At 37.9% G+C, this 26,178-nt stretch overlaps 1 protein-coding gene and 1 long non-coding RNA gene across 5 annotated transcripts in view; one reads left to right on the top strand and one right to left on the bottom strand.

Annotated features, from left to right (window-relative positions):
• LOC106637737 (ras-related protein Rab-37) overlaps positions 1 to 23,972 on the top strand; it is a 56,719-nt gene extending 32,747 nt beyond the window's left edge. Inside the window, exons 2-7 of one of the 4 annotated variants that reach the window (XM_014350638.2) lie at positions 17,205 to 17,849; positions 19,344 to 19,454; positions 19,642 to 19,750; positions 21,634 to 21,744; positions 22,527 to 22,668; positions 23,234 to 23,972. In XM_014350638.2, the coding sequence (XP_014206124.2) occupies positions 17,637 to 17,849; positions 19,344 to 19,454; positions 19,642 to 19,750; positions 21,634 to 21,744; positions 22,527 to 22,668; positions 23,234 to 23,366 (819 nt within the window). In that variant the 5' untranslated portion in view covers positions 17,205 to 17,636 and the 3' untranslated portion in view covers positions 23,367 to 23,972. Of the gene's footprint in view, positions 1 to 16,964; positions 17,850 to 19,343; positions 19,455 to 19,641; positions 19,751 to 21,633; positions 21,745 to 22,526; positions 22,669 to 23,233 lie in introns of those variants that run through there. The other 3 variants (XM_014350639.2, XM_089592659.1, XM_014350637.2) reach the window with 3 other exon arrangements.
• LOC149374531 (uncharacterized) lies at positions 23,048 to 25,388 on the bottom strand. The gene is made up of 3 exons (XR_016293071.1): positions 25,075 to 25,388; positions 24,893 to 24,991; positions 23,048 to 23,419 (listed from the first exon to the last, which is right to left on the bottom strand). It is a non-coding gene; the product is annotated as an uncharacterized LOC149374531 (long non-coding RNA).
• Positions 25,389 to 26,178: the final 790 nt, after the last annotated feature.

Raw genomic sequence — 26,178 nt, 5'->3', positions numbered from 1 at the left:
AAAAGTTTTAATTAGCGATAAACTTAATACTTAATCAAACTATGTTTGTATGATTGAAAGTTTAACTCATGATTAATATTTATTTGATTCACAATAAAATTCGCTTGATCGTTGATAATTTGATAAACAATAAAACATCTAATATTTTTATTTAATTTTTAAAGATAATATTAATTTAATAATAATTATTGTCAATTTTAGAAACAAACTGAAACTTTTTTTTGAACCAGTTTTATTTAGATTGAGTTTTGGTTCTGCAATCCTTGATTTATTTCTTAAACAACTTTGGTTGAGAATATAAAAAATCTTTTAAAGGTTGTGACGTATAAAAATGTTAGTAGCCTTTTCTTAAAGCTAAAATTTTCAACGTTTTTCATAAACAATGGCACCTTACTGTTAACACGTCGAGTATCTTTGAAAATCAACCTAAGTAACTATAACAAATTTATTCCTTTTTAATAGAAAAAAAACAATACTGATAAGACATATAGATTGACAAATCTAAAAAAAAGCATTTTTAGTATATAAGCACGCATAAAATCATGTTTTTATTGTATCGATGTCTCCAAGTCATAATTCGTCACTTCCTCATCAGCAGGGACAATCGAACAAATCACGAACCATCGACCGTATCCCAATAAATCCTCGACCGTAAGAGTTTGTACCCACCACACGTGCGCAAACACTAAAGAAAGAGAGGACAGCTCGAAATCTCTCTTTGGTTGCTGGTACACACTACAACACCAGCCGAGGTGGTGGCAGCCCGTGAAATCGCCCTCCACGGAACAATAGGCAATAAAGGCGATAAGAGCTAATTTCGCCGCATCGAACCACCACCACATCTACCCACCGCTTCCACTCTTCCTCCGCCCCCTATATATACCGTGGCTGCTTTTTTTATAAGCTCCCAGAGAGAGAGTGTGCGTACACGCAGCGGTTCTCCCACTTCCGGTTCTCGCGCGCGTGAGCGAGCTTATCGGCTCGTCGTTCGGGACGACACGGTGGCTCTTTGTACGCGCGCTCCTCGGCCTCTTTTAGTGCTTTTCTCGGCTTTTTAACGCGACGTTTATTGCTCGCGTCTCCACGGGTGCCTTTTCACGGGCGTGAGATTTTTTCGTTGCGAGTGGTTTTTTTTTTTTTTTTTTTCTAATTGTTGGGGGAAACAGTGGAGTTGTCGATTGTGCGGGTGGGGAGCAAAGTGCGTGGGGTGTACTAATGTATGGAATGTGCTAATGCAGTTTTACGGGAATTTCGTCATAAAATGCGCAGCTACGAGATCATGCAAACAGTGAGATTTTCAACAATGTTTTACGCTTAGGAACAAAAAAATATTTCATCACTTTGGATGGTTGTAACTGGTTCACTAGTTACTTTGAATGATATATAAATTACGCGTTGTACGTGAAAAACCTTACGTAATTTCATTTCATCTCGTTATCTTTTTATTCAGATATTCCTCGAATTGAATCACTGATGATTATAAAATTATCAGAACTTGAAAAATTCGCAAGAATCTATGCAACGTAACGATATGAAAATGGGCTACGGAAGGAAATTTATTCCCATGTAGCACGTGAATCCGCTTAAAAAAGAATTGCCAACGCTGAATACTGTCTTATTGAAGCGCTTATCTATTGGCGCAGGCTCGCCTTGACTCACTTGAGAATGTATTGTGTTGCGCGACAAGTACCACCTGAACGTAATAAGTAATGGGCATCGCTTGATTATTTCTATTTTTGTCGATAATTGCCGAATACAACGATGCCCCATCGCTCGCGCGAAACTCGATGGAAATATACGATAAGCGTGAATTAGCTATTATTTTTTGATATACATGTATTGTCAAAGTGATAATGATAATTTTTAAAATTTACCAGCCAAACAAATTTGAGGGAAACAAAAAGTTGATTAAATCATCCAACGAAGGCGCCCATCCTCGTGGAGTTTTCGAAAAATCGCGTGACCAGAAAAGATTCACCTCGTCCGTGTAGTATATCCCCGCCCTTGTACCGATGAAAATCGGAATTAGGTACAGCACATACGTATATAGTTGTGGGCAGCCCTGCTTTGCGGTCACAGCTGACGTGTGGTGCTCAACAACAGCGAGAGGGCGATCGTGAAAAGGGAAAATACCCACCACCCGTGTATGCCTCGTATAGGGTCAGTATCCGGGCTTCGATGGTCCAGGAGAGCGATCGACGCTTTTTCCGACACGCCGCCGTCCACTCGTGTGCGTGTAAATCACCTCCGACACCTCCTACTTTTTCTTCCTCCCTACCCGCAACACTCGGACGACCCCATCTGTATTGTGTCTCCCTTACGAGCCCCTACTTTTTTCTCTCTCGCTCCAGCTCCGATGGCTCACCACGGCGAGGATACATTATGCATCGGTGCTCATGTCGCGGTCGGCTCGTTCCTCGTTTCCTTTGTCTTCTCCGTACCACCACCTTTCCGTGGACTTTGATTAAGAACTCACTCCTTTTTTACCTCCCCCTTGCTTTTCACATCCACGCAATCGATATTCTATTTCGATGCTCGATCAGGATTATTACAGTATATTGTTCCATTCTCAAAACTATTGGGTTAAATGTAATTTTTTTAATGGGTTATTTTGTTTCGATTTGTAAAATACTTGTTTCTGACTATTCTTCGCTAAAAAAAAAAAAAAAAAAAAAAAAAAAACATTGCGCTGTCCCTGTATTTTTATACATATAGATGTCCATACGAGTAACAAGGAGCAATCATTTTCATGTAGTTTACCATCTTCAGAACAATAAAATTACACTGGCCAAAGTTTAATTACAGTTATCTCTCGAATGTCCTTTTAGCGATCGATTCTGTAGGAAATGTACAGAGTTGAAGTAAAAACGTGGTAGCAACAACAGCTTTGTGACCACCATTCCATAAAAGCCTCTATATACGCCAGGAAAACTTTGAAATCTAATTTATCGAAAAATGTGGAACAAAACCTTAATATGTATACTTAGTACTTGGGATTGTTTTTAAGGATTTCGAGAAGAGAAAAAAAAAATTTTTTTATAACCCCTTCAACCTGTGTTACTAATTTACAACAAAAATAACCCTTGTGTTATCATCCACTCAATATATCTTCGATGACAAACGGAGGGAAAAACCCAATCAACCGCACTTGAGCAAAAAAAACGATAAATTGTGTGTAAGTGTAATATATACATGTAAGAGACATAAATTACCGTGACACAAAACCAAATCAGCGAGGATGATGGAAACGAGGCATAAAAAATTGTAGCGAACATAAAAAAAGGTACATTCTAATCTGAAGAGACATAAAGTCGAAAATGAGAGGAAGTAAGAGAGCGGTAACTTGTTAATTACTTGGCCGTCGCAAGTTTGCCTCTTGCAGATAAGGAGCCAGAGCCAGGGAGCTCAAGGTTGCGATAAGCATCCCATACCAGCTCGCATACCAGGACAGTCCTGACGTTAGTAAATATATCATTGCCAGAGGCAATCGCGAGTACAACGCACAGTGGGCACATTTGATTAAACACCCACTTCTTTTTAACTGCTATAATTGTCGATGTCACTTAGGAGGCCTTTAGTCAATAATAGTCCGGTTTGGTAAAAATGCACCTCTATATTATGGTGGGTCAAACCACTAAATACTCAAAGCTCCTCCAAATCCAAATGAAACATCTCCGATCCCCACGAAAATACGACGATCCGATTGGGAATCGACATGAATTTAAAGCGAGGATCATCGGAGCATCAGCTAATATATCGATCTGCGGCAGTAATGCCTATTTAATTGGACGCATGCACACCTACTCGAATGGTACATATAGGAGCAAATCCCGCAACAGGTATATACGTATTTATTTAGGGCACTCGAACGTAAAATCTTAATGGCAAGAGCTTATTAGCGATGCAAGAGTGTAATATATATATATATATATTTCCTGGGACACAAAATATTTTGTATGGAACTACCACGACACTCATAAATTTTATTTGACATAATAGAAGTCAAATCTCTTATACATGTGTCACAACTAAATGTCAATATCAGCGTAATACATATATTATCTAAGTAAAATCACGCTTTATAACACGCAATCAAAAAATATGTGGTTTATATGTTTGAATGTGATTCAAATGTGATGTAATGCAACCGATATTGATATGTGATAATTCATTATAAATACAATGCAGAGTCCTATTTTTCTACAGCTTACAATCGTTTAAATCACATTCAATAAAATTATTTTTATTTTTATTTTTTTATTTTGGGAGAAGAAGAAATTTTTTTTCTTCACTGTGATTTAACCAATTGCTTTAACCAAGGTTCGTTTTTTAAATATTTGTAACTGTATTTCGACTTTTTACCAATTTTTATATTATATTAACACTTTATTTATAACTTACTTTATACATTTTTTTACGTAGAGTCGGGCACCAGTTGAAAAAAAAACACTTTAGTATTTAAATAAAATTACAAATGAAACCATGCCTCTCGTGTGTAGTATTTATCACTGTCTAGATGCCTCTTCATATAGGCCCTTCATTACTTAGCAGCATCTTATGACAACGTGTGCTCATTAAATAAAGATTGCGTAACGTTATTAGGCAGAAGAAGCTGCATAAAGGGTTTTATTAGAAATATCATTTGTCTTTTGAAAAGTTACCATCATAAGTCAAGTGTGATTAAAAAGTGATTAAAAAGTGATGTGATTGTGATTTAATCGTGATTTGTTGTTTCGAAACGATGACAGAAAAAAATCAGAAAAAAGGGTTTACAAAAGTAAGGGGTGCAACAGAGGAAAGAAGTTAAATTTACTAGCACAATATAGAGTTTGCGAAATTTTTAAAAGCTCCGAAATCAGCGTCGGAAATATGAATATTTATGGGTAACCACATGAGATTACATACGAAGTTGCGTACGTTTTATGATTTGACTTTGTAATTTGGGTAATTATTTTTCAAACTCTTGACTATATTTTTTTTTTTTGACAAACCAGCGCACAATATCGTCGACTAACGCTTTACCGGTCATGTAATAAAACCGAGCTCTGACGTGAATATTTTATTGTGATTAAAAGGAGTTTTCGTATACACGAGTAAAAATGAAAACTTGGTTGAGAAAAATTAAAGGAAAAGAAAATACCACTCCCGAATGCATTCATTACGCTTTCCGAGGGGGGGGGGGCGTATCATCACCACCCCATCATCCGCGTCCTCGAGAAAAATTAATGAGCCTCACTTCGCAGCCCCGCAGTACGGCAGCTGGAGCGCATTGATCAAAGATTCAGCTCGCCAACTGTGGCCTATATACGTGTACCTACGTAGAAACACCAACAAAGAAACATCATGGCTTGGGCAATTACATTAGCCGGGCGCAAGAGACTTACGGACGCGCGAACGATCGGTTGCATTAAAAATACCGTTGCGTTGTTGCGAAAAGAGCTTGGCAGGTGGATTAGAAGAGGTGCACTTGGAGCGGAAAACGCAGAAGGCAGAAGGAATAAATAATTGGCGGTTTTTATTATTTTTTTTTTTTTTTTTTATTATCATTCAACTTCCCGGACACAGTGAACAATGTTCGTTTTTACACTATACTACTATTGGTGCCAACCGATTTTTAATAACTATCTTGTTCACGAACTCAAAGTAAAAACGATATCTTGTAAGGTTTTCGCAAACCTCTCAGTTCCAGGATTAAAATTCTCAAAGATTTCAAAAAATTACATTTTCAATAAATATCGTTGCTCCATTATTTTTTATTGTACTTTTCAATGAAAGACAAAATTTACAATCCTTCACTATTGTAATTTAGTACTTGTACGTACCGTTGATACTGGACACGTTGGGGAATTTCAACGACGAATTTTTTTTATAGGTACATTTGTCGATATCTGTTTTGCTTTTCATTAGTTACTTTCGATGTAACATCAAACGACCACATGTAATCCCACGTAAGTACACTATTGGGCGTAGAAATGCACACGGCGTGATTCATACGTTCCGTCATAATTTTATAGGAAACAACAACAACCGCAGCTACGTGTGTGATTTACGTATCGATTACCGATTACACACCTCGATATAATATTCCGATCGTGCTTCAATCATGGTAAAACATTACCAAATATGTACATTACAACCCCAAGTACGTGTGTGTAGTTTAAATGTATGCGCAGGTTTACCAGCACAAATATATATCATAACGCGTCTCTCAAGCGTGAGAGACGAAGCGCCGTTTGTCAAAATTTAATCCGTCCAGCCAACGAGCGAAAGAAAATTTTATCGCGCACTCGCATAGAGAGAGAGAGAGAGAGAGAGAGAGAGAGAGAGGAAACGCCAACGGTACACGAGCGTTACGACGCAATTAGCGGCCACTTGTTATGCGACGCGACGAAAGATAACAGCTGCTGTTCTCTCTCGGCGCTTCTCCGGAAACGCAGGCGCGATGATTGTAGTCGGTATTCGCGTGGCCCGGAGAGCTGTGGTGAAGAATTTCGCTACTACGAGCTTTAATTTCATCACCTCGACGACACCTAACTGGGTATATTATATACAGTCGGTGAAGAAGCGGGAGCTGAGAATTTAATATTTATTGAGGAGCAAAGGAAGAAGACGGATCGCGAGAAGCTCGTTTACAGTTGCTCAAGGATAATACTCGTTTGTCCTGTAGTTTGGTATTCACAGGCAACACTGTGTATAAATATGATCTCAAGGGTGATGGAGCGGTATATTGGGAAAGTTTGGAAAATTGAATTTATCGCGAATCGACGGGATGAGTTTTAATTGAGTTTTTCGACGAGGACTGTGAAAAAAAAAGGTGTTGGAAAATAACAAACTCAGCTACCATTTTTACAGAGAAACGGAGTTTTCCATGTCCAGTCAATTATAGAGATTTGGTTTAAAAAACCTTTCATAAATAATGCAAATTTTTCCTTTTACGGCCCTTGGAAGTAAAATACGATTTTTCAATTTTTTTTTTGCGCCATAATATCTCAAAGTCATCAATTTCATCGATTTAAGGTGTTCAAGTGGTACCCATAATTTGGTGTTACAAGCACTGTCTAGTCAATCTCTCCAAAATAAAAACTCGGAACCCGTAAAAATTTTCATTGGTGCCAATCCAACCAAGCCCGAAAATTTCAAAATAAAAAACCCCCATTATTGCCTTCGAAAAATGCCAGTTTTCATAATAAAATGACCCATCATGAATATGATAGTAATTGTTTTCGGAGGATCGACAATTAAATCCAAAAGCATACAACGCACTCCATAGTAGAGAGGGAATCAGAACGTGAAGATTATTAATGCTGTATTATTCAACGTGATTCGACGTGAACGGAAACAATAGCAGCAGCGGGGGAGTAGTGACAGTCCTTGTATACAACATATACGCACACCGTGTGTACATAAACGCGCTCGTGCGAGGCGAATCGATTTTAAAATACTCGCGTATGTCGGAGCTCCACGTGCACGTGTACACACCGATGGTATTTTTAATCCATTAAAAATAATGTCGAGCCGCTACGTAAACGAAAGCATTTCGATACAGCGATTTATTAAATAATAAAAGCGTTTTGTGGTCCACCCATCAGAATTTTTCACGCTGGGTATTATTCTTGCTTCATGGGTATAACCCTGGAGCAAATACGGAACGGTGATCTGGAAAATTGGGCAGTAGTGTATGAAAAAACTGAAAAAAAGGTGTATATAAACAGAGATGCATAAAAAGCGCGGAATGTTATACGTAAACTATCGAGTAACATCAGGTAAGATGACAGTCAATAACGATAATATTCTACATGAGTTAACAAACGTCACGAGATGTGAAAGACGTCTTGAAAGAAATGTCTTTCCTCGGGTGCGGTACAAACGAAAAATTATATTAAAATGTCTTTAGAATTATAAGGTTGAGGTAAAGAGAAATAGTACGTGTCAAAAGCAAATCTTCTTCCTTGAAATGTGGACAAAACAGACGATTGCTCATGTCTGTAATCAGAACAAACCATGCGCAAATCGTGAATGTGCTACACTGAGAGAAAAATATAATAAAAATTACTGGGCTGGAATGGTAATCTGGTACTGTTCGGTCGTCTAGAATTTTTAGTGCTTAGAAGTGTAATTTTTGTTGTAAGAATAGTGATTTTTACTGTTTGTACAATAGAAATTACTGTTCGGAATGGTAAAAATTAGATTGGCCAAAGTAAAACGTCCCTAGACGCCGAAATAATACCAGATTACTATTCCAGCACAGTAATTTTTATTGTATTTTTCTTTCAGTGTAGTGGAAAATTTTATACGTATACGCAAAAAGTCACAGCGACCAAAATCCTATAGATTGTCAAGTATGGCGTATGCTACATCATTTCTCGAATGGCAAAACTCAATTTTTGCTATATACACACACAAGCGCGGACACAGCAAAAGCGAGAATAACCCGCTCAGTGGCATATCCGTCTTTTTTTTCGTCTCGAGGCGTTTTATCGCTATCGCACTGCGTCACCACGCTCGTTTTCGCGAAAAAATATCGGCTTTTACTCCCCATCCTATTGACATAATAAGAGGAAGCCCAAGGCTCGTCGCAGGCAACATGTATACACACAGGGAAAGGGGGAGACGGAGAAAGCTTATACCAAAGGATTGATCGATTATCCACTCGAAAGAAGAGAACGCGGTGCTTGCACGTACAAAATACATAATCGAGCCGGAACACGTGTACCTTACATTATGCGTATCGACAATGCCTTGATATGAGCCGCACGGCATATAATATACGTTCAAAGCCGCCAGCTGTGGATTATATTGACGTGTCGCTAGTGTGCGATTGACTTGTAACTACCGGATTACTTATACCTCCTACGTAGGTACATTACACAAATTTTCTTCTTAAAATGACCGTACGGTTGAACGTACACGTGAATATGATAATTCAACAGCATAAAAAACATACAAGCGCAAATTTTAATTAAGGTGGTTCTTCACCTAACCCATTTACTTAAACTTACAGGGAAATTTGGAGGGATTGTTATTAAAGTTATAAGGCATCTTTCTTTAAAATTTCAAGTCCCTTTATCAGGCAAATTTTTGAAAACAAGTCAGTCAAAAAATGCACTTTTAACATGTGTTCTTATGTAGGTTACTTTTCCATACTACGATATCATGTAATATCTCGTAAAGTAGACTTAAGATCGTAATAGAAAAAGTTTGTAATGAAAGAAGAACTTTTCAGCTTTCTAATAATATAACAAAAATTTGGGCTAATCAGGGAAATAGTATACGATAATTAATCGTAAACGAAATGTCTGCCTTGTAAACTGCGGCAACGTCTGCTTGAGTAGGAGCGTACATGCCATTTTCAGAACCTTGCGTCAAAAAAAAATTTTTTTACAACTCTTACTCTGACTTTATTAGCTTGTTTATTTGTATGTAAATGCAATGATATTATAGTCAAGTGCCAGTACAACATATTTTATGTTGCAAATAATACGCTAATCGAAAATTAGAAAATCACAGGGTCCCGTGTCGCTTTGATACGGCACCATCGTGAAGAACCACCTTAAAGCCTTGAATCGGAGCTCTTTGATACTAATTTCGCAAGAGTAAAAATCGCTTAATGGGATTTGACAAATTTTCACCGTTATGTTGCTTTCACGGGGGCAAAAAGAGAGATGAAATTCCTAAGCTCGTCGTCTCTGTTGAGCTTCACGGGATTTTAATTAAAAAAGAAAAAGAAAAAAAAAAGTGACGCGCATTGAGGGCACAGGGTGAGTAATTCGCAGCGGGACGCGACAGCCCTTTGTACGGTCTGCTCTCTGCGACCTTTCAAAGTCCATTCCCCGATACGTAAGTGCACAAACTATGTTTCACCAACACACAGCTGGTGATGAGAGCTTTTTTTTTTCTCTCCCCCTACCCAAGCTGCTAAATTGCCTTTGCGCGATTTAATAAAAACAACCTGTTTTTGTCCGACGTGAGGACAGCAGCACTGCAGTGTGTATACGTCACTTACAACTAGTGAATTAACGAAGCTGACCAGCGCGAGTAGCCGGCGTTAGTTTTTTTTTTTTTTTTTTTTTTTTTTGCTTTCGCTCTGTTGAGCGAGCACGTGTCTCTTTCAAAGGTTTTTCTCTTTGTCGAGAGGTGACGGCTAAATTGTTGATAACAAACGCAATTATTTCCCTTCGCGGTCGACCGTTCCGAAACAAAAAAGGTGGGCGGGGCACGGAGGGCAGTGATGAATTTTCATCGAGTCCGTAGTAAATTGTTTTAGGGGCGTTTTACCCTCGGTTTTACCCGAGCGAACAAAAGTGCGATGCTCGATGCAATGAGATTTTAGTGGCTTCGGCCTACTTTAAAAATGGAGCCAGTCGCACTAAGTTTTCCTGCACTGAGATACATCAGTTGCGGACAGACCCCCGTACGGAGACAGGGACGGTCGAGCGGTTAGAGTATCAGCCTGGTGATCCGTGGGGAGAGGGTTCAAGACGTCTCGGTGACGAAAAATTTTCGTACAAATGATTATTGATGGATCGGCTTTGTCGGATAGTTTCTTTGATCGCTCGGTTCTTCTCGAGGGTCGCGCGATGATGAAAACATAATCGCAGATCTGAGATGTATCGGATTGTCGAACCTCCGGTTTGGCATGTCCTTCCATGAGGATTGTCATAGTTACTCTGAGCGCGACAACTTTTTTACTCATCAGATTTTATAGTGAATTTTTGTTTCCAACTGAGGAGTCTCTTGATGCTTGCAACGATGATACGCACTGGCGAATGATGAGACAAAAGTGTGTAATCCATTGATCAACTTGTAGTTAATATATTACTTGAATTAAACCTGACCACAGTTATTAAAAACCACCCGAATTCAAGCACAATTACAACGAGCCCAGTATCAAGAAAGACAGAGAAACATATACGTGCAGCGACAAAATGGTGATGATGCGTTGACGGGGAAATCGGTAATTAAAACTTAATTAGTGGATCGAATGGTACGTGTTGCGGGAGAGTATATGATACATCAGTCGTTCCTCAACCTCCACTTTCTAAAACTGTGGCCGCGTACAGGATATGATTATTGTTTACTTGAAGATGCCTAAACAGCTTCACCAAACTTGCGATCGTATACGTGTATATAACAAACTTTTGGCAGTAAGATGAGTTCCCTAGGCGCATTTAAACAACTAAGACGTTACCAAGGTGTCGTTCACTTGAAAATCAAAGCACGTAAGGTTCCTAACTATCTAATTACTTTATTCAGTAATTTTTTAACTAATGAGTTTTCAATCGAAATTCAACAGCGATTTTGTCGGCTTCTCAGTGATTAAGATGTTCAAAATAATTTAATTCATTAATAAATTCAGTTGGTTCATTGAAATTCTTAATACTTTGGTTATTCATGGCAAATAAATTTCTCATCAATGAGTTCTCAATACGTCTATTAAAATAATCTTCCACAACAAAAATTACATCATCAATTTTTTTATCATCTTGAAATTCCTCAACATTTCCGAGAACTGATAATTTAATCCATTCATTAGTCTAATCGGAGATAGTAGAGCTGAGTCGTTTTGTTTTATCAAAAGACATCGAATTAGTTTTTTTACCATCTCTTTCCTCTCTCGCCTTAACGAACTGTCCCTTCTTATAACTACCTATCCAAGTGGTTTTCCCTCACATCACTAAGTTGAGTACCCCCCTTATTAATTGCAAGGCGATAACTTAGATTTCAAAATTAGAGATGAAAATAACAAAAGATACGCTATTTAACTTAGTTTTAAGGTATTAACTAGAAAAATATGATTCCTTTTTATTAGTGTAGTGCACATTTCTATCCAATAATTAGTAACGAAGACATTAACGAAACACGTGAATAAAACAAATTAGCTCGCTATCTTATAATGAGAAAATAAATTATGACATAATATTCTGTTGTACGAGTTTTCCTTGTTATTCTGAGCCGCGAATGTATTGAACAATGAGGAAAAAAAATTATCGACCGACTGACTTTGTATTTTTCTCTACCGATTTCGAGTCACCCAACAAAATCATCGCCCGGTCGAACATGATTGAACCTTTTTTCAAGCGACAAAAAATAAAACAAAAGCCCTACCGGAGAACGCCGGCAGAGAAGCACATCTTGATCTCGATTTCAATGAAACCGCGAGACAGCCCAGCCCCGAGAACAGCTTCCGATTAGAAAGTTGCCCGTATAAGATTTTCCTGATCGCTCTCGCGGGACGCGAATTTTCAGTCCAACTCTTTTTCTCTCTCTCTCGTTACACAAACTTTCTTTTTTCTGTACTGGTAACCAGAGGCGATTTAGTTACAACTGTCGCTACTGCAAACGCGTGAAACGACGCACAGCCGGGTATATCGTGCCTTTATGTAAGGAGGACAAAAAGCCATATAGTAGCAGCGACGACGACGAGTCGCGTTAGACAGGACGTTCAACTTGCTTCGCCGACTCGCGGTGCACACTTAGAGCGGTAGGCATATATATATACATACACGTAGTAAAGTCAAGCTCGAGAGCTGTATAACGCTTTTTAACGACTGCTGCTGCTACTGTTGCGCGTGAGTGCAAGTGCATACAATATAATTATATACGTAGACACGAGAGCGCATACGGTATAGGTGTATAGTATATTTCGAAGCGTTGTTTCTCTTCCTTTCACGTTCGTAGCCGCGCGCGAGATGCATCTTTCCTTGGCTCTCTGTTTTGCAGAAAAATCCTAAAGGAAAGATGCGGGTCGCGGGTCTGAAGGAGCTCTGTTATGGGAAGTGTTAAAAATGAATACCACCAAAAGGAGGGAGTCGCGGAATCGTTTGATTACTTATGCCTTCGGGGAAATAGATACATCAATTGGAGCGTTTTTTCTACTTTGCTTGTGAAAATACACGCACGAGGAGATCAAGAAATGCCTGCGGTTACTTTGATCATTCGTACGTCGTTTTTGTGTGTCTTCTGGAATATAATATGGATACGAAGAGTCGTTGACGTGCTATACACGGTTGATAATTTCATGTCAACAGCATATTTATTTATGCACGAATGAAAAAAAAAAAAACCTACACAATACCTTCATTTATAGTACGTGTGTATTGTAACCTTTGTCCTCGCCTTTGTCATTAAAAAAAAAAAAAAGACAAAAGTTATAGGTACTCGCATAGGGAATGATCGTACCCAGGTATAGGACTATTCTTACGTGGGTATATATAAAAGTCGAATGCATGTACCCACGGACACAACGAACGAGGGAGAGAGTATACGTGTAGGCAGCCAGTCCAAAGCGAGTCGGTCGTGAGTCACGTGACAAGATGGTGTCAGTGCCCCGGCACAAAGAACGAGCCGGCAGCAAGCACGTATAGTTTAATGCTTATATATAAGTACGTGTAGCGAGTAAGAGAGAGAAAGAAGGAAAAAAAAGAGACGGAGCGCGAGTATGTATGTGTGGGTACACCCGAGCAACTGGAGCATGTGCAGGCTTGTGGCGGATTATCGAGCGGGGGCGCCACTAGTCGGGTGCTGTCTCGACCCCCCTCTACGCCCTCTTCGGTCTTTTTTCGGAGATCTTTTTCGTTTATTATTTGTTTTCTTTTTTTTTCTGGAAGCGAGAAAAGAGGAAGATCCACACGCGTCTTTTCATCTCGGCCGAAACGTGGGTGGGCTCGAGGCAGAAGAGAGAGAGAGAGGGCAAGCTGCGTCCTCTTTCTCTCTTTTCGACTCCAGCCTCCGCGAGTCGGAGGGACCATTTAACTTACTCGCCCGGGGCGATGAGAGACCAAAAAAATCGGGAGTTCGGCTAACAGGTACGCACGAGGCAGAGGAAGCGAGTCACATTGGTTCCGCGAAGCTTGGCCGATTATCCTTTCAAATCGCTTGGCCTTTGTTATTTTTTGGTTTCTCAACTAGACGAGGGTTCAACTTGAAACTCAACACTGTACGAAATGGCGTCCGATGGTCACAATAAACATTTTTTGTCTTCTATAGTTGGTTTCCATTTCTGTTTATGCATACTCAAGGGTATATAGGTCTTTAACTAAAAAAAAAAAAAAAGTTATGTTGATTTATAATTCATGAACTGGGATTATCTAGATAATTATACAATTTACTTGTTTGAAAGTATCAGGGGTTACAAGTTATCCATAGCCGCAATAGTTCTAGATGAATTTCGCGGTATCTTATGAAACTGAGGTACAATTATTCAGTATTGTTCAAAAAGTACATAACTGCATTGTTTTGAACTTTAATTATTACATTTTTGATAGCAGGTATTATTTATAAATAGATTATTTCTATTATTAAAAACATCATATTTTGTCCCAATCTTCCATTATTCGTACGAGAAACTTTAGATCCAAAGTATATTTATCGAAATAAAGCATTAATAATACAGTATTCGTTAATCAATCGTTTCTTGATCCAAAGTACTATTGTTATACTGAATTTGATCATTTTTCTAGATCCACAATAGACAAATATTTCAAAAGTACAATAAATTCACGAGAATCGCGTAAAATAAAAGTAAGATAGGTCAACTTATCTCCAGTTAAAACGCTACTGAGTAATGGGTTCATTTCGGTTAACCAAACGGGACTGCAGCGCTTAATTAGTATTCAAATGTAAATTTTATTTACGACCTCGGGAGGAAATAATATTTGCACTTAATTTCAAAGTTCCACTGCACATCCTGATGGAACGAGCAAAACTCATGCATAAACGTTGCATTTATTACGGAGGATACGTACTGAACCCCTACTTTATTTTATTACGGGTGCAAGATCGAATTTATTAATACTCCAGTTTTAAAATTAAAATCGTCCATCCACCTAAAATTTCATTCTAACCGTAGTTTTTTGGAATTAATTTCTAGTCGATACAACTAGAGCGAGTACTTTATTTTTATGCTCATTTCAATATTCCAAACAGGTTTGAGAATAAATAACTAGTTACTGTAAAATCATTTAATAAATTATAACAAAAAATTTACATCATAGGCTGGTTTTTTTTTCCTACAAACAAGATGAGTATGACGAACTAATAATTTTCGCGCATAATTATCGCCGATGAAAAAAGATGCTTATGCAACGCTGCATCGGTTGTAAATGTGTTCTCAAATAAATGTATAAAATTTAATAAACATTATTCATTCAATTTTCAATATTTGGCCGTAATAAGCTTTGAAATGCATCAAAAGTCAATTATTATCGATGCCAGAAATTCATTGCATTTGAAGCATGACATTAATGACCGATCGTTTCGTGAATAAAAAACTCACTTAAAAACAAATATTATTATTTGTGAGACGTTTGTCAAATAGCATAATCGTTGTTTCAGAGGTACATTATTGGGATGACTTAGCTATCCTTGATAAAAGTAATGTAATTTTTTTATACTTAACATGATAAGTTTTATTTGGCTTGCCTTTTCTCAACAAACCAATTCAAAAATATTTACTACAATAAAAAAAGTATTTCCATGCTATTAACATTTTTTTGTATTTATTTGTAAATTTTATTAGTGTATAAGAAAAGAGTTTTAACGGTAAAAAATGTCATGTTGACTAACTAAATTTAGTTTATTTCTACCGTTTTTTACAACTTGTTGAGCCAAATAATAAAACTTATTTAATCAGAAAATTGTAAAATCAAAATTTTAAACTGATTCCCTTCGCTTCCAAGATAGTATTAATTTTATATGTGGTTAATTGGCCGAGAATGGAATTATGATCTTACATCGTCTGATATTAGCTAACTGAAATTGAAATACAGATAGCTTGATTTTAATAAAATAAATAGTGAAAAATTTTTTTAATAAAAAAATAAATACATGAAACAAAAAACAATAGTTCACAATCATTAAATGATGAATAGATAAATTTAATTCCAAATCCATAACTGTATAAGTTTAATATTACAGATCTATTATTTTACTTTTTTGGAATTCAATCAACTATAAATCCTCGCTAACATAATTATATTTTTAGCTCTCAATAATTAATGTAAATATAAGGAACTGAACATGCGTGTATGATAATAAATGAATACAAAAATAACAAATTCGTAAATGAATAAATGCATAACAAATTTTAGTTGGTAGATAAAAAATATTCCTAAACTTTCTCTTGATTAAAAAAAAAGTAAAATTTTTGCAATAAAATTCAATTTTTGTCTTTGACATCTCATACAGAATGATACAATACACAAAATAAATGATAGCAATACCCTAAAAAATATCTGTTATTTGAGATGTATAAAAAAATGGTGCTTTAATGTAGCAAAAAGTTGCAAAAACTCAAATTAAAATCAACCAATTTCTAAATACGATCAAAAGAAAGTTGAACCAATACAACCATTTCACTACCTACGAAGATAGTCATAGTTCCATAAGCTTTTACGAAAAATATATTAAGTTCTCGTGTTCTGGCAAAGGCAAGTGCAGTTTAATGCGCTTCAATGAAAACTAACGTACGGCTCTTAAAGTCTAAAGAAAAATAAGACGCCTCGTGGCGCTGTTGCAAAAATGTGAGAAAGTTTAATATAGAACTGAAAATTTTGGTACTTTTTGTTTCGTACGTCGAGAGTGCACATAATATTTGATTTCCAAACTTTACTTGGTAAAAAAATTCTAGTGTGATGGCCGTGGAAATGCGTTGCTATGTGAGAAATGATAAATCTACATCAGACAGATCTTTATCGACATTAAGCAATAGTTTGTGTATATTGACCATCACATTTTTTGATAAATGATGTGCCTTACATTTTTTCATGATTTTTTTTTTTTTTATAATTATTGAAATATTGTTACTAGAGGCTATGTTAAAATATTTATTTTTAAACAGCTTTTTCTCCTAATGATTCCTATCAGCCCCAAGTATGTCAGATTTTTTTGTGAAAATCTCGACGTAACTATAAATAATTAAACCGATTATTCCAAAATTTCACGACCCCCACGAGCTTCAATCAGATTACAGTGAATCGTATTAATTCAAGTTAGACTCAAAGGACGTATTCCAAATGACGCGACACATTAGTATTGGTTTTTAAATAGGACTGCATGACACTGTCGCGTCATTTGGAATGCTCTCAAAGAGTCGTATGAGCAAATTTTTTTTCCATTGCATTTCGCAGCCAGCCACTCATTGAAGCTCAAGTATCTTTAAGTTGCATTTATCTTCGTCTGAGCCTGAACAATGTTTAATTTCGTAGACACCAACAGCACAAACTGTAGAAATAAACAGTATCCATAATGACAATTGTAAAGGAAAGCAGATAATAGAAATGTAACAACAAAAGAGGTGACAACGAGGAAACAACTGGTACATTTATCGCGCGACTGTGGGGCACCGGCTGCATCGTCATTACGGCCCTGGGGTATATCGCCCGAGCAAGGAGGTCTACTCGCGAGTGAGCGCTTCGCGGCCTTTCCCTGCCTCGATCGCGCAACGCGAGGTTGACTGAACTTTGTTCGCCAACAACGTATACAGCCAAAGACCACGACCTGCGCTCGCAGCATCACCGAAACACACATAGAGGCGCGCGCCTGAAGAGAGAAAGAGGAAGAGAGAGAGAGAAAGAGAAATCCGCGAGGAGTGGCCGAGAAGAAGAAGAGCAAATTGGTGCTCTCGGGAGCAGGGAAGCATGAGTTCGCAGGAGTCTCGGCACTCGAGAGCCCAGCCGGGGCCCAGTAACAGCCAGCGCAAGAGCAGCACCGGCGATTGGGCCCCCACCTCGAGCAGCCGGGGCCCAACGAGCACTCCCCACCAGCAACACCAGCCGGCGCGTCGACAGTCCTCGAACGACAGCGCCTGCTCCTCGCAGGCCACACCCGAGCACTACGACCTCAGCTGCAAGGTGTGCTCGAATTATACCCATGCCCCCCTCCCCCTCTGTTCTACCTGTCGGCCTCCTCCTCCTCCACCTCCTCGTTGGCGTTGCGTATGTATACCTGTATACCGTGGCTCGTTTGGTCTACCTCCTCACGATCCTCCCTTTCCCCTTCGAGTGTATATACCGTCTCTTGCTGTGTTCCTTTTGTCGAGAACCACGGAGCGCTTACCTGTGGCAGCTGCGCCTTATGCTGCCGGCCGGATACCTTTTACTAAGACTGCCTTTCAACGATCCTCTTTGTGGCGGCTAGACTTTTGTTGTCGAGCGCCTAGATCGGCATTTTTTGCGGCTCGCCATCGGTGAGTGTGGATACGTGTGCGCGCACCTATACATGGTTGGCGCTTATTGCAAGCGGGGATACGTTTAAGGATATTTGTGTTTATTTTTTTATTTTATATTTCATTGATTTATTTTATTATTATTTTTTTTTTCCGACCAAAAGAAGCTATATTGGAGACAGAGCGCTGAACATTAAAATGACCAGTGCGGTTTATTTATTTGTTTAACAAATTACTGTTTTTTCTTTGGTTTTTTGTTGCAAAATTACCAGGTGGTAGCGTGGCTCACTTTGGTGTAAGTACAGCACTGTATACTGTACAGTGGGTGCAGTAAGTGGAGTAATGCTCGTTTGTATAGCCTGCCTTTGTACTGTGTCCAGCGCTCTTTCAAAGTCAATAATTGTTAACAAGTTTTAAAAAAAAAGATACGATTTTTCTATTTTGCAAATAAATTTTCGCAATTTTATTAGTCAGGACAAAAAATCACAAAGATTTGTTTTACGAGCGTACGCTCATTCCAGTATTTACTTAGCTCTTTGATAAATAGTAGAAACGCAGTAGAGGTCGGATATTGGATACGTGCGCGTATATTTGCAGCATGAATATTGAAAAATTTTGAATGGATGCGCGGATATGAATCGGTCTTTACATATTTATGGTAGGAAATGCAGAATATTCATTGAAGATTTTAAATATAGTTGATTGATTTTTGTTTCCGTGAAATATTTTCTAATTAATATTATTATCAAAAAGTAAAACAAAAATTAATTAAATTAAATTTTAATAATTTAAACAAAAATTTTCTCAAAGTTTATGTGAAATTTTAAATTTAAAATTTTTATCTTCGCTTTTCTCAATACATTTTGCGTTCAGTAGCAGTCGAGGTTTTATCAATCCTTTTAGCACATTTTCACAGGGAAACAATTTCATTAACACAAACAAAACAAAAAATTTATTAATTTTTCTACTTTAGCTTTGGCGAGTACTTATAGTTTTCACTTGTTAGTTGTATATTGAGGGTGAATCATGACCAAAATATTTAAACTTATTTCCTCATACGGGAAAAATTCTACAAGCTAAAACAAATGTCCCATCCACCACAAAGATGATCGATGCACATGAAATAAACTATAATGAAATACATCATTGGAGCTAAAACAACATTTTTTGAAATATCCAGGTGATGCTGTTAGGAGACAGTGGAGTAGGAAAAACCTGCATCCTCACAAAGTTTCGCGATGGTCAGTTTCTCTCAGGGAATCATATTACGACTGTTGGCATCGATTTTAGGGTGATTTTTCCGAATTAATTGTTGTTATACACGTTTACACTAGTGTTAAAATGATTTTATTGACAATTGAGGTACACAAACATTCATCAGACTCAGCAACTACACGAAACAGAAAACAAGATCACAAAAAAATATATAGATGAATGCTAGCACGATTACTTAATGTACGAATTAATTTTTTTTTCAGAACAAAATAATCACTGTCGACGACTCTCAGGTCAAGCTCCAAATATGGGACACCGCCGGCCAGGAAAGATTCCGGAGCGTAACGCACGCCTACTACCGCGATGCAAACGGTAAGGGATCCTCAATCGCTATTTCACCACTAATCGTTCATTAAAAATAAAAAAAAACAGTGATTGCGGACTTGAGATAATACTTTTTCAAAATAATACATTAAATTGTAGGAATAAAAAATTAACTTTGTAGTATTAAAAAATCCATTTAGAAACATTGTATCGAGTGGGAGATTTTATTTATCACTGGCGAGGAAATAGCAAAGCTTAATAAATTCGCACAAAAAAAGAAGAGCTGAAGATGAGATATAAGCGATGGTAGAAACTCTCAATTTTCCCAGCAACACTCGGCAGATTATAACTTTGCAAAGCGGAGCGTCGCTCATTTCGCAGTTGTACTTGTACACACACATATACACACACCCACTTTGCAGAGCATCTCTTGGAATCCTTGTAGGAGGCAAGAATGTCATAGCCGACGCGCCAAACGATCCATCCGTCTCGCGATCCTATTTTACTATCCAAAGTTCAGCGAAGCTCGAACAACGACAATGTTTCCGAGGAAAAACTCTAACGAGGCACTGCTGCCGTTGATGCTTTTACTCCGTTAGACGTTACTCCGGCGCCTCGTGATTGACCTCGAGCGAGAGATGACTCGACGAGATTGCGAACTCGGAGTTGAGCACGCGTCGCTGCTTTGGTGGTAAAACAATTTGCCCGGTTTTTCTGCCAACAGCTTCGAGGGACGAGCGGTTCTTTCCCGACACGCGGCTCTGGGCTGATCACATTTTGTCGCTGTTTTACGAGAGAAAATTATTTTTCTGATTTGTTTTCGTAAATTCATACTCTTTGTAACGCGTGGGAGGACTTTTGCTATGGATCAAAAAACCATTCACGAGGTAGATTACAACAAAAAAAGGGGAAACTGCAAACTTATGGCAATAGCGCAGATATTATTTTCTATTTTCTCTCTCTCTCTCTCTCTCTCTGCATCGACTAGCATATACATAGCAAGTATCTCCTCAATAAATTCTCAATTTGGAAATACCCACTTTATACCGTACAATCGTTACAAAATATTTGGGTCACTTTGACTTGGTTGAAAAAAAAAAAAAAACCTTTCGAATAATAATGGATGAATCGACAACTAACCCTCACATGCAGCGTTTCTTTACTCTTCTCGTGAGCAATGACAATGACATATTTGCCGTCGCCAAAAATGGGTGGGTAACTTTTTTCAGTGGATATCAGTTTTAACAAAAAAAAAAAAAAAAAATAAATAAATAAAATAAAATTAAACATACTGTGGGCACAATTTTTCCTCCGTAAGCACGTCAAAGATCATCGATGAATATATATATATATGTATTATTTTCGTAAACCAAACAAAATAACTCGTGATCGTGCCTCGTACGATAGTCAGCCTAGCTCAAATCGTAACTCGGCCTGACTCATCCCAGGCAGCATTACGCACCCATCGGTCCAATTCGAGAACCAAAGATGCACAGCTATCCGCGCCACTATACTGATTGAATCCACACGGATACACACAGGCACACCGACGTGTAAAATATCCTTGGCTTCGTTCCACATGATGTGCGTATATGTATACCGATCGACCGCGAAGAAAGAGGGACGGAGAGAAAACCGAGCGTGAAAACATCTCTAAATCATAATAATAAGTATACACACGACACCGTCGCATTGACGCCTCGCTCACGCTCTTTTTTCATGCAAATGCGAGTATATAGGTACACGCACACGCGCGTGGCACTACTTATGAACGTATGTACCACAGCGAGAAGAAGAAAAAAAAAAATCCCTCGCATAATCAATGAGTTTGTCGAGAGTAAGTACGCGAGGTACGAAGAAGAAGGAATGAAAGAGAAAATGATGTTTCAATTGTGCGTGTGTTTGTTTGTTTTTTTTTCTCTTCTTTGCAGCGCTGCTGCTGTTGTACGACGTGACGAACAAGCAGAGCTTCGATAACATCAGGGCCTGGCTCGGGGAGATCCGAGAATACGCTCAAGACGACGTAGTCATCATGCTGCTGGGTAAGCCATCGGAGAGCCGAGGCGTTAAAAATACACACACACACACCTGGATCATCGGCGCGAGTACATTACCCGTTGTACAGCAGAACATATTTATATACGGGAATTAGGTGGTGGAGAGAGGACACATTTTGGTAGTGCTTGACGTTTGGTGCACTTATGGGGGAGGGTCATACCAATAGTACAGGGGACACCGATTGTTTACTGGGCGAACTCGTGGAGTCTGTGTTTCAAACATACTTTTTTCGTTTTGGGAGTCATCGGAAAGAGACTGGGTGGTAATGAAATTTACGAAAAGCCATGTTGAGTGAAAAAAGGGGGGGGGGGAATGCAAAACATTTATCTATGTGTCTGGTGCTTTTGTTTGAAAACTTGTAGAAAATTTCGGTTGGCCGTACGAAAAGGCACCCTTTTGAAAGACGGCAAAACTTCGGGTCAGCTCTCTGAATCGTTGTGTATTTTTTCCAAGTGAATCGATAAGAACAAAGACCTGCTGGTAAGGTGTATTCGCGATGACTAATTAGGGGGGGATCACCGACGCAATAAAAAAAAGTCCAACGCTGAGCTATAGTTGAAAAAAAAAAAAAAAAAACATCGAGGGCAATCAGACGAGTCGCGAAGAATGAGTTTTCACGGAAACCCCAATGAATTATACATTAGAGGCCATCGAGCTGCAGGACTCGATGCGCGACAGTGGACACAAAAAGCGTTTATCAGAAAAAACGCAATCGTTATACAGAGAGAGTAAGTATAGTTGGGCTGAAAGGCGATGTTAATTGCAGGAAACAAGTGCGACTGCAGCTCGGATAGGATCGTGAAAAAAGAGGACGGACAGCGATTGGCGAACGAGTACAAGGTGCCCTTTATGGAAACCTCCGCCAAGACGGGACTCAACGTCGATTTGGCTTTTCACGCGGTTGCCAGGTGAGTGAGCGTGCCTCGGCTCGAGATTAGATTATGAGAGCTTGTTAACTTGGCTTATCGCACAGTACAGTACAGGGGATTGACAAAGACTGAGAAAATCAACGATTTTCAATAATTCATTTTTACTTTTCATTCACATATGACCAGAGAAACAAGTTGGAAACATACCGGTTGATTTCAGCTTTCTAAAAGTCTCTAACTACACACTGATAGGAAGAATCCTTACTTTTCTTAATTATTCAAGTCCAGCTTTTTAAGTAACTGTTACTGAGTTTAAATTTAAATTTGAGCAAATACCCAATCATAAACAGCAACATACAACTACGTATGAAAATACTGCATTTGTTAACTTTTATTGGTTAGTTGTTGATGAATGATTCATTAACCACCGAGTCAACCTTTCTATCTGTGCATTCTCTTAACTACCAAGTGTTGATTTTTATGAAAACTATCTCAGAAACTTTGATACTTTAAATATTCACTGATTATATGCTCAAGATCTTGAAGATCAATGAGATTTTCTCAAAAGGTCACAATGCTGTGACAAAAAAAAAAACATTTCCAGGGAGCTCAAGGCTAGAGCGAAAAAGGAGGACGATGACCAGGACGATGCGCGCTTCAACGTGCAGGACTACCTCCGCCAGAACCAGTCCCAGCAGCGAAGCTCATGCTTGAGTACCAATTGTTTGACAACCTGAGCAGGAACGCTGGCAAAGTTCATCGTCGTCGTCGAGTCCGTTGCGTCATATTCCTGCAGATACAAAATTATCTAAGAGTTATGTGAATTCCAGAACGACGAGATATCTTTTGGCGATAATACTGTTAATTCCCAAGTGCAGGGTAATGAGCGATGATGATGAGCGTTGAAATGAAACCGAACCGGAAATTATTGTAAAAGAAATGGTGGAACGATGCGTGGGTTGGCGCAATTCTTGTAAACTGGCGGGAAAATGTGAGTAGAAAGCACCAAATGTACGAGCTTTGAAAAAAAATAAACATTGCATTTCGTTTGGCTTTAGTTATGAGCCTTACTTACTTACCAAACAAGTGTGTTTGAGCGTTTGATGTTATTTGCGAAATTTGCAGGCGAAACAATAGTATCACAGAAAAGTATACGTAGAAAACGAGTTTTCAATTGTTATTATCTGTAGAATGTTAATATTGCCTAGAGACATGCTAATGCTATGTTACAATGAGAATAATTACAAGGGACATCAACAATATACAACACGTAATACAGTAGTGATGGAATGTGTGACAGATTTAAATGTTGGGGGCATTTGATGTATTTAAATGTGCCACTAACTGTACGTAGTAGTCTTAAGAGTTATTGTAGATACAGCTCTGATTTGAAGATAGGATTTTTTTTTTTTTTTTTTTTTTTCAATATGAGGACTGTAGTGTGTACCCAATTAAAATATGTTAATATTGAATGTTGAAAAATTGATAATTTGCATTAATAAAAACCTTAATCATTTAAGCAATTTTCTGTACAGCATAAAAATCTCAAAGTGTAGTTTAAGCCAGAATTAAAAGTAGCAATATTAATGATTATCTATTACTAAACAGGACCAAGTTCAGTTATTCTAAGAAATCTTTATTAAAATTAAAGAAGGTACAAGTGTATATGTACCAAAAAGTGATTGTAAATGCAGCACAAAGAAAATAATATATTTTTCTGAGATACATGTTGAAGTACAGTAAACTGTTAAGTCATAAAAAAGCAAGATGAATAAATATATTGTTATTGTACACATGAGATATCTTGAGCTCAAATTCCTTATGTACCAAGTGTATAGTTATTGCAATATGCATATAATCTAAGATGTTTACCCATAGAAACATGTAATGTAAAGAAAAACCAATGACCAAAAAGCAGATTGATGATAAAAATTACATTACTTTTTATGTATGAATATTCAGAACTTGACTACGACAATTATTTTTACAAACAAGCCAGTTTTTCGTAGTGTGCGTTGTTTATTTCCTTTCTATGATTTTCTTATTTCGTAGGTTCGAGATGTAAGCGACATGAGGTGGCTTTATATTTTTGTTTAGTAACTTTTGAGAATGTATATAAGTTTTTGTAAAATAAAACCATTTACGTTAAATATAAACATATATAACCTTTCTTATTGTCACCTTGTTAACTTTCGTACAGATTTATAGATGGTAATCAAAAATAGCAAAGATATTCGTAAAAAACGTATGCGATTTAACTGACCTTTTGTTTGCAGCCAAAGATTGTGATTTCAGCAGCAACAAAGTTGGTTAAAATCGACAGCTCACTTCTGAACACAAAGTATACCTCATCAAATGCTGGCTGGATACATAAAAAAACGAGCATGCTGTTACGATTAACACACTTTAGATACGCCATCATACAAGATTCTTATCTATACTTACGCTTTTTTACTCCTAATTTCCTAAACGTTGATAAAAAAACAGCCAACGGACGAATGGAGGTTACGAGCCTACTTGTACAACATATACCTAACCACTCGCGGACAAACAAAATACTTACGAACAATGTTTTACTTTTCAATGAGAATAACGCCGATTCTAATGCACGTTACCTTAAGTATGTACTTGCAGCTAAAGTTAACAACAACAATTTTAAGTAAGTACCTACGTACCGAACGTAAACGTACGGAAGCCCGGTGACGACATCTGCATAAAAACGCATAAGCACGCACAAGAACATATTTCAAATACTACGGTTCTAAGAACCCAACCTTTTCTGATTGAGTGAGATTCGATATTCGATGCTCCATTCTTTATCTTAGGCCGCGGGCACATGGAGAGCGTAACGCGTACCTATATACCGCGTAACCATTTGAGCCGATGAGAGTGAGAGAGAGGTTCGCGTACTTTACCTCTCTCTCACTCTCATGGGCTCAAATAGTTACGCGGTACGCTCTCCATGTGCTTAGGAGACTCTTCGGGTGACTGCATGCTTCTTTTTTAAGCCTTTTTTCTTCGGTTGTCTTTTTTAGACTGATTAATTTACGTCTATATTTGATCGTTACTCGAGATTTCCGTAACACAAATTTTGCTATATGCATATTATATAAGTTAACTGTTTATTGGAACCATAAAGTTAAAGGGCTGTGCTTCCATGAGTTAATGGTAAAAGGTCTAAAGTGTTGTCATTTTGTAAATATGTGGTCGATTTTATAAGCCATATAAGATAAGTCGAATATTTATACTTTTAGAGGTAGCTTTATAGGTAAAAGATAAATTGTAAACTTGCCGCAGATAGCACAGAAAACGTCAACTTTTTATTTGATATAAATTGAATTAGTTGCGGCTAGTTTATATGTGATAACATGGCTCTACTGTAAATAGTATTAATTATTTGGATCAGCGCCATCTAGCGTTGCGGATTTCTGAACTAAAAAGTGCCCCTAAACTTTTCAACCAGAGCTTTAGCGTTTAGAGCCATTTAGTCAATTATAAACCAGCCGCAACTCATGATGAAGCTATAAAATGAAAAAATAACTATACATG

Source organism: Copidosoma floridanum, unplaced genomic scaffold, assembly GCF_036245765.1.
Source record: "Copidosoma floridanum isolate Cflo_tuat_1 unplaced genomic scaffold, Cflo_Japanese_pri ptg000019l, whole genome shotgun sequence".
Classification (NCBI taxonomy): domain Eukaryota; kingdom Metazoa; phylum Arthropoda; class Insecta; order Hymenoptera; family Encyrtidae; genus Copidosoma; species Copidosoma floridanum.
The sequence above is the reverse complement of the archived record's forward strand: the minus strand, read 5'-3'. Positions and strand labels throughout refer to the sequence as shown.